At 47.0% G+C, this 16405-nt stretch overlaps 1 protein-coding gene across 3 annotated transcripts in view; it reads right to left on the bottom strand.

The window, feature by feature from the left end:
• unm_sa1614 (un-named sa1614) overlaps positions 1 to 16405 on the bottom strand; it is a 319542-nt gene that overhangs the window by 110544 nt on the left and 192593 nt on the right. For all 3 annotated transcript variants that reach the window (XM_038803728.1, XM_038803726.1, XM_038803727.1), the window contains 2 exons: positions 9680 to 9780; positions 2101 to 2170 (listed from right to left, as the gene is read on the bottom strand). In XM_038803728.1, the coding sequence (XP_038659656.1) occupies positions 2101 to 2170; positions 9680 to 9780 (171 nt within the window). The remainder of the gene's footprint in view (positions 1 to 2100; positions 2171 to 9679; positions 9781 to 16405) is intronic.

The raw sequence follows: 16405 nt of genomic DNA, 5'->3' as shown, positions 1-16405 counted from the left end.
AGTGCCACCTGGGTGCTAGCCTGGCACTGCCAAGGTGGCACTGCTGGGGTGCCAGGCTGGCACTGCCAAGCTTCCAAGGTGGCATTTTGTTTGCAGTGGTGGATTGGGCTTGGGTGTGCCCTGCCAGGTGGGTGTGGTGGGCCTGGAGACCCCCTTATACTATGTTGAGAATTGGGGATCATGTGGGGGGCTTGAGAGATTGGAGGCCAATTAAAAATGGCGTCCTGGAGATCAGTTTCTCCACCCTGGCGTGGCAGGGGGGATCTGTTGGAGTTTTGAACATTTGAGAAGGTGAAGTTTGTGTTGAGGGGAAGGATGGGAGGGTTCTACAATTCATGGGCTTTGTTTATTATGCACTCAAGAATTGGATGACATCGAACATTGGGGATAGTGGGGGGGGGTTTGAGATAGAGAGGGGGGGGTTGGGATAGTGGGGGTGGGGGATGTTCGGGCGGGAGGGGGGAGTTGGACTGTGAATGTTGTTTGTGACTATGTGTGGGTGGATGGTGCATTCCTGAATCCTTTTCTTTGATGTTTGTTGAGTGTTGTTTGGGGGTTGTTGGGAGGGAGGAATTGTTGGTCAGGGGATTGACATTGTATTTGTTACCATTGATTGTTTGTCGGTGGATGTAAATTTGGATGAAAATGTGAAAAAGGAGAATAAAAATATTTATTTAAAAAAAATGGCTTCCTGATGTCTCACTGTAGTGAGGAGCTCTGCAGAACTCCTCAGTGCAGAAAACAGGGTTAATACGTCCGGCCTCGTCTGGGCATTTCCCGCTGAGGCCCCCAATCTACCCGGATGGGCGTTAGATAGTGGTGTGTTTCACAGCATTCTGAGCGCCAGCAAACACCCGACTAAACTTGCGCTACGGGATACTTTCCCCATTTGGGTCGATCGTGCCCCAAAGCTCCTTTCATTTGTGATTGGGATAGGGTGTATCCTATGCAGGGGCATCGGGACAGCATTTAAAAATGGCATCCTGATCTCTCGCTGCACTGAGGAGTTCCAGCAAGCAGAGCTTCTCTGTGCAGAAAACGGGGCTAAGTGTAGCCTCGTCGGGAAGTTCCCTGCTGAGGCCCCCAATCGACCCAGATTGATGTTATATAACGGAGTGTTCCTTAGCGCGCTGAGCACCAGGAAACACCCAGCTAATCTCACGCATTACGGGACTCTGTTCCCGTTCAGATAAATCGTGCCCTTATGGATAGATAGCAGTGGCAAACTCACCGACAGTGCTGGGGAGAAACTCCCAGCAAAGCCCGCCACAAATTACACTTAGAAACCTGAGGTCACGCCCTGTAGGTCTATGCAACTGAAACTGGGAAAATGAAGTTAAAGCGCAATTGTTTTGTTATCCGATTAAACCCTGACCCTATCTGTTTTTCAGCTGCAGAGTTTGCAGCTTTTGTGGAAAAAGTGCTTGCCTCATGCACTGGGCAAATATTGTCAATAAGACCTGAGCACATAACCAGGGCCTAAGTAAGAAAGTCACCTCCGCTTGGAAAGCAGGTTTGTAGCTGGTTCACTGACAGAAGAGGCGCTAATGATAAGTATAAAACTTGTCTTTGTGGGACCAGGAGGAGTACTCCTCGGAGTCTCCCAAGAAGCACAATGGCTTCCTGTTCCCAGAATCCACCCTTTTTTTCTGGTAGGACCCTCTCCCTACCACACAGCTGGATGCTGGTGTGCGCCCTCAAGCTGTCTGATCTTTGTCTGCTTGACATGGTCTTCATGCCTTTCCTGGTGGAAAGTGGACCCAGTGCAATTAAAGGAGGATTGGTCGCTACACTTGCCTCTAATGGGTGGAAAATTAACTCAGCGTAAAGCAATCCAAGTTAAAATCCACACCAGTATATCCAGGCATGCCATATACCTTTCCCTGATTCTAACTTGTGGATTTCAACTTGGATTATTTTTCGGTGAGTTAATTTTCCATCCTTTGTTTTAATAGTCTTTTTGCTCCAGAGAAATTAATCTTATTTAGTATAAAAGACTAAAGAGATGTTACTCAGTTAACAGATGGTTGTAAACTGAGCGGCATTTACTGCCAAACAAAATCAAACAATGTTCCGATCTCTTTCCCATGCTGAACTCACTGTTCCATGTGATATGGTCAGGTAACAGTTCTTTATGATGCATTTCCTCTTCTGCCAAACTTTCCTTAACCTGAATATGAGAAAATGCGTGTTATTTCATAGTTGAAAAAAATTATCATGAAAGTATGAGCAAATACATTTTTATAACAGCAAAGTACTATGGGCGCGATTCTCCGACCCCCACGCCGGGTGGGAGAATCGCGGGAGTGCCGGGCGAATCACGCCACGCCGCCCTGGCACCCCCACGCTCGGAGAATCGCTGCTCGCCGTTTCGGATGCGCCGGGCGACCTGCCGAACCCGACCGGTTCACGCTGGCGCCAACCACACCTGGTCGCTGCCGGCGTGAACAATGCGCGACCGCTGCATGTGGGGCCTGTGGGGGGCGGAGGGAGGATCGCGCACAATGGGCGTGCTCAGGAGGTGTCTGGCCCGCGATCGGTGCCCAACGATCGTCGGGCCGGCGTCTCTAAAAGACGCACTCTTTTCCCTCCACCGCCCCGCAAGATCAAGCCGCCATGTCTTGCGGGCCAGCGGAGGGGAAGACGGCAACCGCGCATGCGCGGGTGACATCACTTAGGCGCCGCTGGCTGCGTCATTCCTGCCGTCAAGCAGGAAGCGTCACTGCAAGCGTCAAGGCCGGGCGCTCAAAATTCACGCACCGAAGTTCCTAGCCCCCCGCGGGGGGGGGGGGGGGAAGAAAAGAATAGGGGACGAGGAGCGGCCTCCAACACCGGAGTGAAACACTCCGGGTTTCACTCCGGCGTCGGCTGTTTGTCTCCCTTTGGGAGAATTTCGCCCTATGTCTATCCTGTTATATTCTATGTCCATCCTGTCATGGTTTCCTCTTACTTGCAGCACCTGTAGCACTCACATGAAGCATATCCAACCCGACCCTTCCTTGGCTCTAATGTCATTAGAGTAAGTACCATCTGTAAGGCCACATCCACCTTTTTGATTTGCCTGTTCCTATCCCTTGTTTGGCTATCACAAGTTTGGATGATTCCGAATCTGAACGGGAACATTAGCTGTGATAGTTTCTCCCTTCCTACACTTGACAATTCTGCAGTACCATAATTTTCTCTGGTTTCACAATTAAGTCTAACTTCAATCAGCATAATTTTCACTCTTGAGAACATCTCCAGAAATTTTGCACAGCACTTGCATGAGGTGATCAAAGGTCCACAACATTGAATAGCACACAATTCAAAATTTACCACTTATGTTGCTAAAAGGCCAGAATGTTAACTTCTACCAGAACTAAAATCAGCTGAACTAACCAACCCACTATGTTAAAGATACATCTCTCCACCACCATTCTTTGTTTTAAGACTCTTTGAAATCGATTATGAATGAGCTAGAAGTTCTTACAGCTCAACATGGGCAAAGTCACAACCAATCTTCCAGAAACTGTGCCTTCACCACTAATTCGTACTCCCTTTCCATTTGCAATCTAAACTGAGAAACAGAGTTCAGAGACTGAATTCTCCAGAACACTTTCAGCAGTAGGAACCATTTTTAGGTCCCAGTCACATTCTCAGCAGCAGTACATCTCCTGGATGTACAATTAAGAGGCTGCCTTCGGCATTACCATCCAATTAATTATTCCTTACTGCAGTCTCTGGGGGATTGCAAGCAAATTGCAAAGTCGCTGCCTGTAGTGGACCTTTGACTTGCAGATTTGCATTTTAAGGTGGTAGATTTAATTTATTTGTCCTGGTGCTCAACTCCTTGCACTGCATGTGCCTTGTTACCTGACAAGCTGCAGTTACAGCCGAGATCCGGTGTGATGCCAGAAAAATCTCATTGGCACTGGAAAAGTGCTGCTAATTGGCTGCTTATGAACCTTAATTGGCTTCCTGCTGCTGCTGGCTGGGTTGCTGTCAGCACAATGAAGCTGCCTCTGGGAAAAGTACAAGGAGGTGGGAACACATCCAAAACTATCACAAACAATTTTTCTGCGATTTTCTCATCTGATCCAATCCCACGCCCCACGTCCAAATCCTTGGGAAAGATCCCTTCTTTTCAGGCCAATGAGTTCTCCACAAAATGTAGAGATGTAATAGGTTTACATAGAAACAGAAAAGCATACAAATTAGGAGCAGTTGTAGGCCATTCAACCCCTTCAGCCTGCTCTGCCATTCAATAAGATCATGGCTGATCTGATTGTGGCCTCAACACTATATTCCCACAGGAACCTACCTATCTTCACCTTAAATATGTTCTCAACCTCCAGTAGACCCTGAGGAAGAGAGTTCCAAAGATTCACTACCTTCTGAGAGAACACAATTCTCCACATATCCATCTTAAATGGAAGGCTCCTGGGCCTAGATTCTCCAATTCTGGGGCTATGTCCCCACATCGCCGTGGGAATGGAAAAATGGCGCAAAACGGCCACCGATTTCCCATTTTGCTGGGATCTAGCAGGATGGCAGCGTAGAGCACTAGCTCTAGCTGCCGATATGGCCCGGAGAATTGTCGGGTCTGTGGCTGCGCATGCACACAGCGGTGGACTGCAGCAGCCGCGCGTGCTACATGGCGGAGGCCACTCGCGGACACGGCCTAAGAAATAGTGCCCCCCACCCTTCAGCTGGCTTGCATGCCCCGGACCACGATCCCATAGTGGCTCCAGCCCCGAATAATGTTCCTCCCTGTCCGCGGGTCGGCCCTCACCCGACTGTGGCAGCACTGGACTGAGTCCGCAGCTGCCACGCCGAGCTCTCGATGGGTGAGACCATGAGTAACTCACAACATTGGGAACTCGGCCGGTCAGGGGCGGAGCACCGTGGGGCGGGCATCAGGCAATGTCATGAGGCCGTCGATACGTGGCGTAGCATTCTTTCCGAGTACGCTGCTTTGGAGGGGGCGGGGCATCGCAAGAGCAGCAGCACCCCAATTTGGTCAGGAACTCGGATTCTCCGGCCGTTCGCCGAACGCTATTTTGGCGTGGGCAACCGGAGAATCCAGCCCTTGACTTTTAAACTTGTGGGGCTAAATTCCCCGTTTCAGCGGCTAAGTGCCAACTTGAATGGAGAATTCACGGGAGGTTTACAACCAAGAAATCAGCGCCGAACCCTCACCGATTCCCAGGCCAGTGAGGGGTGAGCAGTGGCGCCGGGTGAAACTCCTGGCTCCCACGCTGAAAACGGTCGGAAAATGGCCGCGTCACTGGCCGTGCATGTGCACGGCTGATGACCTGCAGTGGTCGCACAGTACAACATGGCGCTGGCTGAGCGCAGACCCGACCCGCCATCCGCAACCCCACAGGCCACCCCCTGGCCACCCCGCACCAGTCTCCCAAGCCCTCGCTGAAACCCCCCCACCTGCCGGCGGCACAGATCCCGGCTGAATGTGGCGGCGCTGGACACAGTCCGCAGCCGCCACGCCGGGTTCCCGACTGCTGAGTCCACGCCTGTCCTGTGCCATCAGGAACTTGGCCATCGGGAACGGAGTGTCGTGGGAGGACCAGCCGATGACACGCCAACGCCATTGCAACGGCGCACAACTCGAATACACCATTTCCGAGGGGACGGAGCATGGCTGATTACGATATCGGCATCGGGCAACGGAGAATCCCGCCTGTGGTCTCACAAATGCCCTGAACAATTGTAGATACATTTACATACTTTTATATTCCATTACCCCGGCAATAAAATATAACTTTCCATTAGCCTTCCTAAATGCTTGCTGTACCTGCATACTACCTTTTCCTGATTTATGTAACAACATACCTTGTTACCCAGAGTTCTGTAATCTCTCTCCATTCAAATAATGGGCATGGTTTAATGGGGAAAAAAGAGTCCGTTTTGGGAGTGATAAGTGGGATGTTTCTTGCAGCCTGCAGCGCCGAGAACGACCTCACTATTAAATAGGACTCTTTTTTTTTTGGCCTTGGCTGCACTTATCATTTCAAAATGCCCCGAATCTATTGACCTGCCACCGTGGCCTCCGGACACCCTCTAATAACCCAACTTACTTGTTAGGGGATCGTCGAGCCTCCCCTCATCCCACTTCACAAAGTCAGGGCGACCCCGGGCCCGATCCCCGGCACAGGTAACTTGACGCCTTGGCACATCCAGCCTTGCACCCTTGCAGTACCTCTGCAAGTATGGCAGTGACACCTGGGCACCTGGCAGGTTGGCAATGCCAGGGTACCCGTGTAGCACTGCCAGGGATCCAGTGTGGCAGTGTCAAGATGCAAGTGCCAAGGTGCCCGGTTGGCAGCGGGAGTGCTAGAATACCACCCTACCCAGTGTCCGACCACCCGATGCCTTGTAAGGCCCCACTCCCCAATTTCCTTATGTTTTTTCTTAATTTAGAGTACCCAATTATTATTTTTTTCAATGAAGGGGCAATTTAGAATGGCAAATCCACCTACCCATGCAGACATGGGGAGAATGTGCAAACTCCACACAGACAGTGACCCAGGGCCGGGTTCAAACCTGGGACCTAGGCGCCGTGCTGCCCCCCAGGTGCCATTATGCCTGGTCCACTTTTGTGTGGGACAATGCTTAACGGCGCCACGGTGAGGTCTCCCTGGCACAGACATTCGTTCCTGGACATTGGAAGAATCCTAACTGCTCACTTAAATATGTAAATCTGGATCACGCCAGCCATTGTGGAATCCAGATTGCAACATCTCGCGAATTCTGAGCATCGCAAATCTCACGAGAGGCCTGTCGCGATATTTAACAGATCTGTGTCATCAGGTCGAGCGTGACGAGGCTGTTCAATTGTGCCCAATATTCTGCTTCTCTATTCTTCCTGCCAAAGTGTACAAGATCACAGTTTCCATATTGTCCTCCATCTGCCAAATGTTTGCCCATTCACTTAATTTATCTATATCCTTTGCAAGCTCCTTGTGTCATTTTCACAACTTAGTTCCTACCTTTCTTTGTGTCATTAGCAACTTTAGCAAGCATAAATTCCATGCTGTAAGCTAAGTCACTGATATAAATTCTAAATTGTTGAGGCCCCTTGACGGAACCCTGTGGCATTCCTCTCGTTCATTTTGCCAGTCCAAAAATAATCCATTTATGTCTACTCCCATGTTTCTGTTCGCTAGCCAATCCTCTATCCATGCTAATATGTGGAGGGGGTGGTGCAGGGGTTGATATTATTATCTGAAACTTCTGAAATCATCGGTAGGCTCAGAGGGTTGTAAAGTGCCTAATTGACAGGTGAGGTATTGTTCCTTTGGTTTAACCATTAAGCTTCATTGGAATAGTGCAGGAGGTTGAGAATAAATAGTCAGAGTGGGAGTCGGGCAGAGATTTAAAATGATGATCTGTCTAAAGCTCAGAGTCATGCTTGCGAACTGAATGGTTGTACTTTGGTCACCAAGTCTATATTTGGCTTACTCAATCTAGAGAAACTTCATCATGAGCAGTAAATATAGTACAAGTACACACCTGGAAGGTGTGGCTGGGGCTGAACCTAGGAACAGGGTAGGCCATTCAGCCCCTCGAGCCTGCCCCCCCCATTCAATGAGATCATGGCTGATCTGTGGTTTAATTCCATATACCTGCCTTTGGTCCATATCCCTTAATATCTTTGCTCAACAAAAATCTATCTATCACACATTTAAAATTAACAACTGTTCTAGCTTCAACTGCTGTTTGTGGGAGAGAGTAGGTAATGAGTAGGTGGGAGAGCTGTAGGTGATGAAAAGTGAGGAGGCTAAAGGGCAGATGTTACCTCACCTGTGCTTGCAAAGGAAGGTGCTGGGGAATGGGAGGAGGTGTTGCCGTTGATTGAGGAGTGTTGCAGAAGAAACAATCCCTCTTGAATTCTCCTCCACAATTGCTGACAGGGGATTTGACTGTCCCATTTCTCATGCTTAATAATCTTTATTGTCACAAGTAGGCTTACATTAACACTGCAATGAAGTTACCGTGAAAAGCACCGAGTCGCTTGTTGGGTACACGGAGGGAGCATTCAGAATGTTCAAATTACCTAACAGCACGTCTTTCGGGACTTGTGGGAGGAAACCAGAGCACCCGGAGGAAACCCACGCAGACACAGCGAGAGCGTGCAGACTACACACAGACAGTGACTCAAGCCGGGAATCGAACCTGGGACCCTGGAGCTGTGAAGCAACAGTGCTAACCACTGTGCTACTATGCCGCACTTCTGCTCTCACGCCTTCCACTCCCTCCCAGAACCATAAGTTGTCATTGACATCATTGCCTCCACATTCATTGGAATCATTCTTTTCCATTTTCACCTCCTCCACCTTAATGATCTTCCCCTCCCCTTTCAGCAGCCTGATGAGACCATTCCTCCTATGATAACCTACCACTCCTCAAGCCCATTTGTCATTACATTCCTTCATCCCACTCTATCCTTTCTGTCCTTCACCTTCCACACTGTTCCAATGAAGCTCGGGGAACAGCACCTCATGTTTTGATTGGGCACTTTGTAACCTTTCATATTCAATATTGATTTCAGCAATTTTAGATCATCGCCTCTGCCCTCATTTTTAAGGACACTGCTACTGATAATGATTCTGGTATTCCAGTTTACAAATCTCGACACATTAGTCTTTCTACCTTGCCCCATTACATCTCCTTTTGCCTTACACTATCACTGCTTTTATCATTTAATCTCTCCTGCCTTCCACCCTATCATAGACTTTCCTTTTTGTTCTTCCTCTCCTCCTTCCCATGCCTCTGAACTTTTGTTTTATAAATTTAGAGTACCTCATTATTTTTTCCAATTAAGGGGCAATTTTAGCGTGGCCAATCCACCTACCCTGCACATCTTTGGGTTACGGGGGTGAGACCCACGCAGACATGGGGAGAATATGCAAACTCCACACGGACAGTGACCCGGAGCAGGGATCGACCCGGGTCCTCGGCGCCGTGAGACAGCAGTGCTAACCAATGCTGCCCTCTCCTCTGTACTTACTTAAAACATATTACAGGCTATAACGTTTTCCAGTTCTGACGAAAGGTCATTGACTTCAAATGTTAACTCTGTTGCTCTCTGCATAGATGCTGCCTGTTTTATTTCAGATTTCCAGCAATATTTTGCTCTTGTAATAATGATTAATAGTTATTTAGGTAAACATGTTTACTGGCATGTATCCAGTAAGGAATGAACTCACTCATGAGAGTAAGGGGGATGGAATATTTTCATGGAAAGAGAGGAAATTAAAAAACACACACAGACTTACAAATATTTGTCTACAATAACAATCTTGGTGCATCTCGGGTTATCCTTACTATATCTTGCTTCTATTACTTTGTTCAAGAATACTAAAATCATGACATCAAGAAATATAAAAGACGATAAAGCATAAAAGCTCACTTTGCACAGACTTCTGTGCTTCAAATAAATGGCTAGTCAGTGCCCCAGGCAACTCGACCATTACAGCAAAACAAGCTGAGTACTGCTTACTGTTGAATCGTTGAGCAGTTAGTTACTATGGTTACAATTCAGTAAATACAGAAACTGACAGCTATAGAATGTATCCTGCCTAAATCCCAAAAGGAACAGGAGTACACAGAACGCATATCCCACAGGAAAATACTCTCAACAAACAATCTTTAAGTAAATGAGAAGATCAGTCATACTAACCCATCACTTTTCTTATATAGGATTCCAGTTTTTTCAGTGCCATATTGCTTATTGCCCTGGAGCTGATGCATGCTGTACACAGACTGGCGACTCACAGAATCCTGCAGGAACAGAAAAATATAAACAAATTATAACATCAGTGACTATACAGTAACTATATAAAATTCCCTTGAGAAATAGATAAACAAAGTCTATTATTAAAGAAATGGTACCATAGTGGTAATGTTCCTTGACTGGTGATCCAGTGACTTGTCAAATGATCCAGAATTATGCATTCAAATCCAATAAATGTGAAATAAAAAGCTAGTATTAGTAATGATGACCATGAAAATACTGAACTACTCTTAAAAACACATCTGGTTCACTGATGTCCTTGAGGGAAAAATATTCTCACCCAGTCTGACTTACATGTGCCTCCAGACTAAAGAAAACATAGTTGACTCTTACATGCCCTCTGGAATGGCCTAACAAACCTTTTAGTTGTATCTAGCCATGACAAAAACGTCTAATAAGAATAAAACCAGAGAGACTGCCCGACAACGATTATGGCATCAGACACAATGAAGGCACACCCAGCCCAGTCGACCCTACAAGTCACTACCATCTGGAGACTTGAGCCAATATTGGAAAAGCTTCCACACAGACGAACAAGCTCACAACTTCCTTACAGCAGCAATCTCCAGCTGATTGCCGTTCTCGACGGACTTACCACGCTGGGATTCCAAAGTCCCTGTCTCGCCCAACCTTCCTCACTCAGACTGGGTGAGAATAGGAGCGGTGAAGAGCGCCCCCGACTGCATCGGCGTGGAGGAATTGGGGGCGCAGAGACATAGGAAATGCTCCCATTTTATGCTGCCTTAAAAAAGGAGTTTAAAGCGGCAATTAAAAGTTAAGCGGGTTCAGACAATGAGGTGGGGGGAGGGGTCAGACTGAAGGGGGTCAGGTTAGAGAATTGGGTGGGGGAAGCGGGTTCAGGTCAGAAAGAGGCGTGGGGTGTTCAGGTCGGACCAGAGAAGGTGGAGGGGGGCAGTCTGGATGGGGGAGCATTCTTGGAGGAGGGAGATTTTGGACCAGAGGTGGGGTTTGTCCAGGGGGTAGGGTGCCGTTGGACCAGAAGGGGGGGTTGGCTATCAGTCCAGGGGATGCAGTCCGGAGGGATGGCTGGGGGTGGGGTGGTGTTGTGGGTCCCCTGGGGAGGGGACATAATGTGTGTGTTGCAGGTGTCCTATACGAAGCTGGGTCTGAGTATTTAATGAGTTTATCACAGAATTTACAGTGCAGAAGGAGGCCATTCAGCCCATCAAGTCTGCACCGGCTCTTGGAAAGAGCACCCTACCCAAGGTCAATACCTCCACCCTATCCCCATAACCCAGTAACCCCACCCAACACTGAGGGCAATTTTGGACACTAAAGGCAATTTATCATGGCCAATCCACCTAACCTGCACATCTTTGGACTGTAGGAGGAAACCGGAGCACCCGGAGGAAACCCACGCACACAGGGGGAGGATGTGCAGACTCCGCACAGACAGTGACCCAAGCCGGAATCGAACCTGGGACCCTGGAGCTGTGAAGCAATTGTGCTATCCACAATGCTACCGTGCTGCCCCTGGAGTTAGATGTCATTTTTTTCTCTAACTCTTTCAGAGCAACTATCAGGATAAAACTGGAAGAACTACTGGAAGTTAGTGATATAAAATCACTTCTGACACATGGTTCCCAGACCATCTATCCAGAGAAAGGTAGCACTTTTGGCAAATGCCGGGTAAACCCGTACGTGGAATCTTTCTTGAGGGATTCCCCAGCACATCATTGAAGTACCCCCCAAATGGGACATTGGAAAACCAAGAATTTATGGGCCTATAAAATGCACTGAAAAATGAGGTAATTGTAAATTAAATGAAAGTTTATGAGAAAAATATCCGATATCCAGGTTTTTAAAGCACTCATAAAGATAGAAAAATATAATTAGTTGTGTTGTGAACTACTGAGCAGGATAACAAAATCAAATTGAAATTAATTCAGCAGCCAACTGGGAAACAACTTAAATAAACAAAGGTAATTAAATGAAGCCAGTCACAGAAACACAGAAACAAAGAAACAAGTCAGCAGCTTGAGGAGTGGAAGGGCTGCTGAATGAACATCAGGGCACATAATCTAAACAAAAAGTAAAACAATGTTGTAACGTTGCGAAATAGTTTAATGAGCCTACAGGAAAAACAACTACATAAACATGGGAACGTAGAAAATTATGAATGGTAACAATGCAACTTAGACAGCCAGGTGGAGGTCAGACCACACTAAATCATATACAGAGTTAAACTTGTCAAAGCCATTTTTTGCACTGTGTACTTAAATACTTTTAAATTATACTTCTTTTTCTGTATACTTAAATACTTATAAATTATACTTCTTTTTCGTGCCTTCTTTAGTCTTTAGTCTTTAGGAAATTGGTTTCTGAAACTTAAAAAAAAGTCACACATTTAAACCTAATATCAGTTTTTTTGCTCTTTCCTGCATCCTTTCCACAGCTAGCACATCCTTTTTGAAGGTGGTGACTGAATTGTAACTTTGGTCTGACCAATATCTTGTATAACCTCTCCACTCTGTCTACACATCCCAGATGTTGGTTAGCCTTTCTATTTTCACTATATTGCTGTCGCCAGAAATGTGTTGGGCTGGATTCTCCATTTTGGAGAATCCAAAGTCCATACGCCAACATGAAAACGGTGGTCTTTTTTGACAGGAAAATGGTGTCAAAAGGCAAGCAATACCCCGTTTTGCTGGGGGCTAGCAGGAAAGGTCGCAGCTCCAGCTGCCGATACGGCTCCCAGAACGTCCGGTTCAGAAGCTGCGCATGCACATGGCGGTGGCCTGCAGTGGCCATGCCGTGCTCCATGGCGGACTGAGCCCGCACACCTGGACCGCCAAAGTAGTGCCCCCCATCGGCCGCTCACGAGTCCCAGACTGCCCACCCGCCCCAGCCCCGAATGGAGCCCCCCCTGCCCGTCGAACGGCCCTCCCCCAACTGTTGCGGCCCTGGACTGAGTCTGCAGCCGCCACGTGAGGTTCTCGGTCGGTGTGAGCACACATAATTCATGCCGTTGGGAATTCGGCCGTTCGGGGACGGAGCATCGCGGGGCAGGCCTCAGGCAATGGCCTGAGGTGGTGGATAATCGGCACGGCTTTTCAGGGGGCAGAGAATTAAGAAATCGGCGGCGCTCCTGATTTCGGAGCCAAAATGGATTCTCCGTTACCGAATGCGATTTCGTCGTCGAGGAGCGGAGAATCCAGCCCGTTGACGATCAATCTCAATCCAGTCACCGTGTACTAATGGTATCCCATTAAAGTTGTACTTCGGTTGCACGTTTCAGACAGCACGTTAGCACAGTGGTTAGCATTCTTGCTTCACAGCGCCATGGTCCCTGGTGCGATTCCCGGTTTGGGGCGCTGTCTGTGTGGACTCTGCACGTTCTCTCCGTGTTTGTGTGGGTTTCCTCCGGATGCTTTGGTTTCCTCCCACAAGTCCAGAAAGACGTGCTGTACCCGAACAGTCTCCGGAATGTGGCGACTAGGAGCTTTTCACAGTAACTTCATTGCAATGTTAATGTAAGCCTACTTGTGACACTAATAAAGATTATTATTACTTAACCTTTATTGGCATTAAATTTATTTCCCACCTGCCTGCTCCTTTGCATGAATGTTTCAAATTCAACTGAACACCTTGCTGCATATTCCATTTTATTGCACTGTCTCCATTATTATCAGCTGTTATTAGGACAATCCTGCACTTGAATTCAAATTTGATATATGAATTAAATCTAATTTATTAAATTGATTTTACTTATTTGTGCAAAAACCTATAAGGACAGGAACACAATGTTATCATTCAAATTATTTGTATTAGCTGTGTAATTAGGTTTGTGATATATGGAAATTTTATGACCTAAAACACTTGATTGTATCCCTGCTGTGTAATAATTCTGCACAGAGTGCATCAAGAAACAATGTATATACTAAAGCCAATAAATATAGGTCTGAATTTTTAGCTTGTCTGATGAATGCAATCGGCAAGAATGGATGTGAAATCCTCTCCTGCCCTCTCTCAGCTCCTGACAGCGATTTCACACTGGCTGCCCAATTAACTAGTGGCCAGTGTGAAAGGTGCACTGAGAGGGGTTCCAAGATGCCAAGGGCGGGGGTTTCGGGAAGAGGGTGTGCGCTGAGATAAGTGAAGGTGTGGGCTGGTGGTTTCACACCTCCCCCTAAAGGCTGACAACTGTTGTCAATATGCCTCAGGGAGCTGCAGTACTGTTGAAAGGATATTTAAAAAAAGAATGCCTCAAACTATCTATAATGAAACAACAAACAACTGACTGCAATTCTCCTCAGTCATCAAATTTCAAACATATTAGGGCCTTTTATCCCACCCTGGATCAGGAATGGTGCAGAAATGTGAATGCTGTGAAGGCTATTGGGAAACAAGCCTAATCTACCAGCTCCGACCACATTAATTAAACAACCGGGTGTTTTGTGCCATATTCCATGATGGTGCGTAGTCCATCATCCGATCCAGGCATCATATTGAAAGGGCGCCCAACATCACTGACCCACTATTGAAGAACGAAGATGGGCATCCTGAAAATGGAGATGGAACTCTGGGGACATGCCAGAAAATGCACCCCCTTCAGGACACAGAATCTGGAAGGTCCACCTGTAGATGCTGCATCCACTGCTGTGGTATTATGGGGTCCAGGAATGTGGTTGGCCTTCATCCTGAACTCCAAAGGCAGCTGCAGGCATTGTTTATGCATGTCCTGACATTTGTATGCATCGTTGTTCCAGATTGTTTTGCACTGGCGTATTTTCCCGCTGGAGCACAGAGAAGATAGATGGTCGGACCTTCCTCTCCATCCCATTAGTGGGAACCAACGGAGTTTCATGCAGCCCCCGCGGCAGGCAGCAGTGGAAGATCCCACTGTAAATTCACGTCAGCATAAAAACGATTTTTGGGCCACCTGCCAAATTCTCCCTCCCACCTGCCGTTGCACCCACAGAGTTTATTTTCCATATTTCTGAATTTCAATAGCTTTTAAACATCATAAAACTGAGCTAACATTAGAAAAAGCAGACACTGTTTTTATTAGATACTTTTATGTTTTTCTTTGTAACCTATGACACATGTAGTACATCCAGCACCTCCCTCCCCCCACCCACAGATTGCAGCGGATCTCTCCCCATCAACCGATATAGCTTTGACAAAATGTGGATATGTACTGGATATCTTTGAGCACACTATAGAATTTCATGTCAAATTAATTTCAAATTAGAACTTTTAGTATTGAATTGTAATTGAGCGGATTGAGCACATTTGAAAGCAAAAATGATGTTAACAATTTTAGGGAGGGTTATCAGATGGTAAACAATATTTCCAAACGGACTCAGGGCAGGAAACCTTGGAGGAAGTAAGAGAGATGACATGCTGCCATATTCTGACAAATAAAGAGATCAGATTTCTTTGAAAAGCTAGGAGAGAAGGTTGGTTTGTACAGGTGGGTGAGGTAAGTGCATAAGGGGGTAGGGTAGTTGATTTGGTATGATGGGTAAGATATGGGTAAGGGGGTAGGGTGGGCGATATTGTAGGGTGGCAGCTGCGTAGGGTGGTGAAGTCTGGTCATGTTAGGAGGAATTCAGGGGGACTTAGGAGATAGAGTCGGGTCAGGATGACATATTATGGGGAGAGTCGGTCATCTGGTCAGTTCATGTTGGGTTGGGGTTGTGGAGATGAGTGGTGGGGTCAGAGATCAATATGAATGACTAAGGGGTCAGTTGTTTGGTCATCCAGCACTCAGACTAGGATTTTTCCATCTAATATTTCCTGGGTAACTATCCCGATAAGTAAGTCAGATCTGTCCAAAGTCTCCGACTCTGACTCAAGAGTTTTGAGGTTTTTTCAGAGGGGCCCGGGGTTATTCTGATGGGTCAGTACCCATCAGAAGTTTACATTCACGGGCAATTCCCATGCAGTCATTGTGTTGGGACGTTGGAGAAATCCCATAGTGCATCTTTGTTCACGATGATCCGGAGACCGGAAGATTGGGGCCAAAAAGTGTTTCGGAATTTAAAACAAAAGAGCTCCATTAATTGCTAGCCACAATGGCATAAGACATATTTAGCATAACAGCAATATCTTTTAATGTATATTATGCTATGTCTGCATGTGGATGAACACATTCTTTCCAAAAAAAGAAACGAATGAAGATGGAATCCCTTTAAATTATTTCTAATAGAAACAAAAATTCCATATTATGCTCAGCAATGGAACAAAGCAGCACAAGCTTGGATATGCAGCAACTTATCAAGGTTCCTTCGACAGAGCACCTCCCAAACCCGTGTGCCACCTAGTAGGACAAGGGGAGTAGATGCATGGGAACACTGTGATGGAGTCTGCACATTCTCCCCTTGTCTACGGGGTTTCCTCCGGGTGCTCCGATTTCCTCCCACAGTCCAAAGATGTGTGGGTTAGGTGGATTGGCCATGATAAATTGCCCTTAGTGTCCAGAAAATGTTAAGTGGGGGTTTCTGGGTTACGGGGATGGGGTAGATACATGGGCTTCAGTAGGGTGCTCTTTGTAAGGGCCGGTGCAGACTCGATGGGCCAAATGGCCTCCTTCTGCACTGTAAATTCTATGATTCTATGAACACCACCACTCAAAGTCACACACTT

The sequence above is a fragment of the Scyliorhinus canicula genome, chromosome 7 (assembly GCF_902713615.1).
Source record: "Scyliorhinus canicula chromosome 7, sScyCan1.1, whole genome shotgun sequence".
Lineage (NCBI taxonomy): Eukaryota > Metazoa > Chordata > Chondrichthyes > Carcharhiniformes > Scyliorhinidae > Scyliorhinus > Scyliorhinus canicula.
The sequence above is the reverse complement of the archived record's forward strand: the minus strand, read 5'-3'. Positions and strand labels throughout refer to the sequence as shown.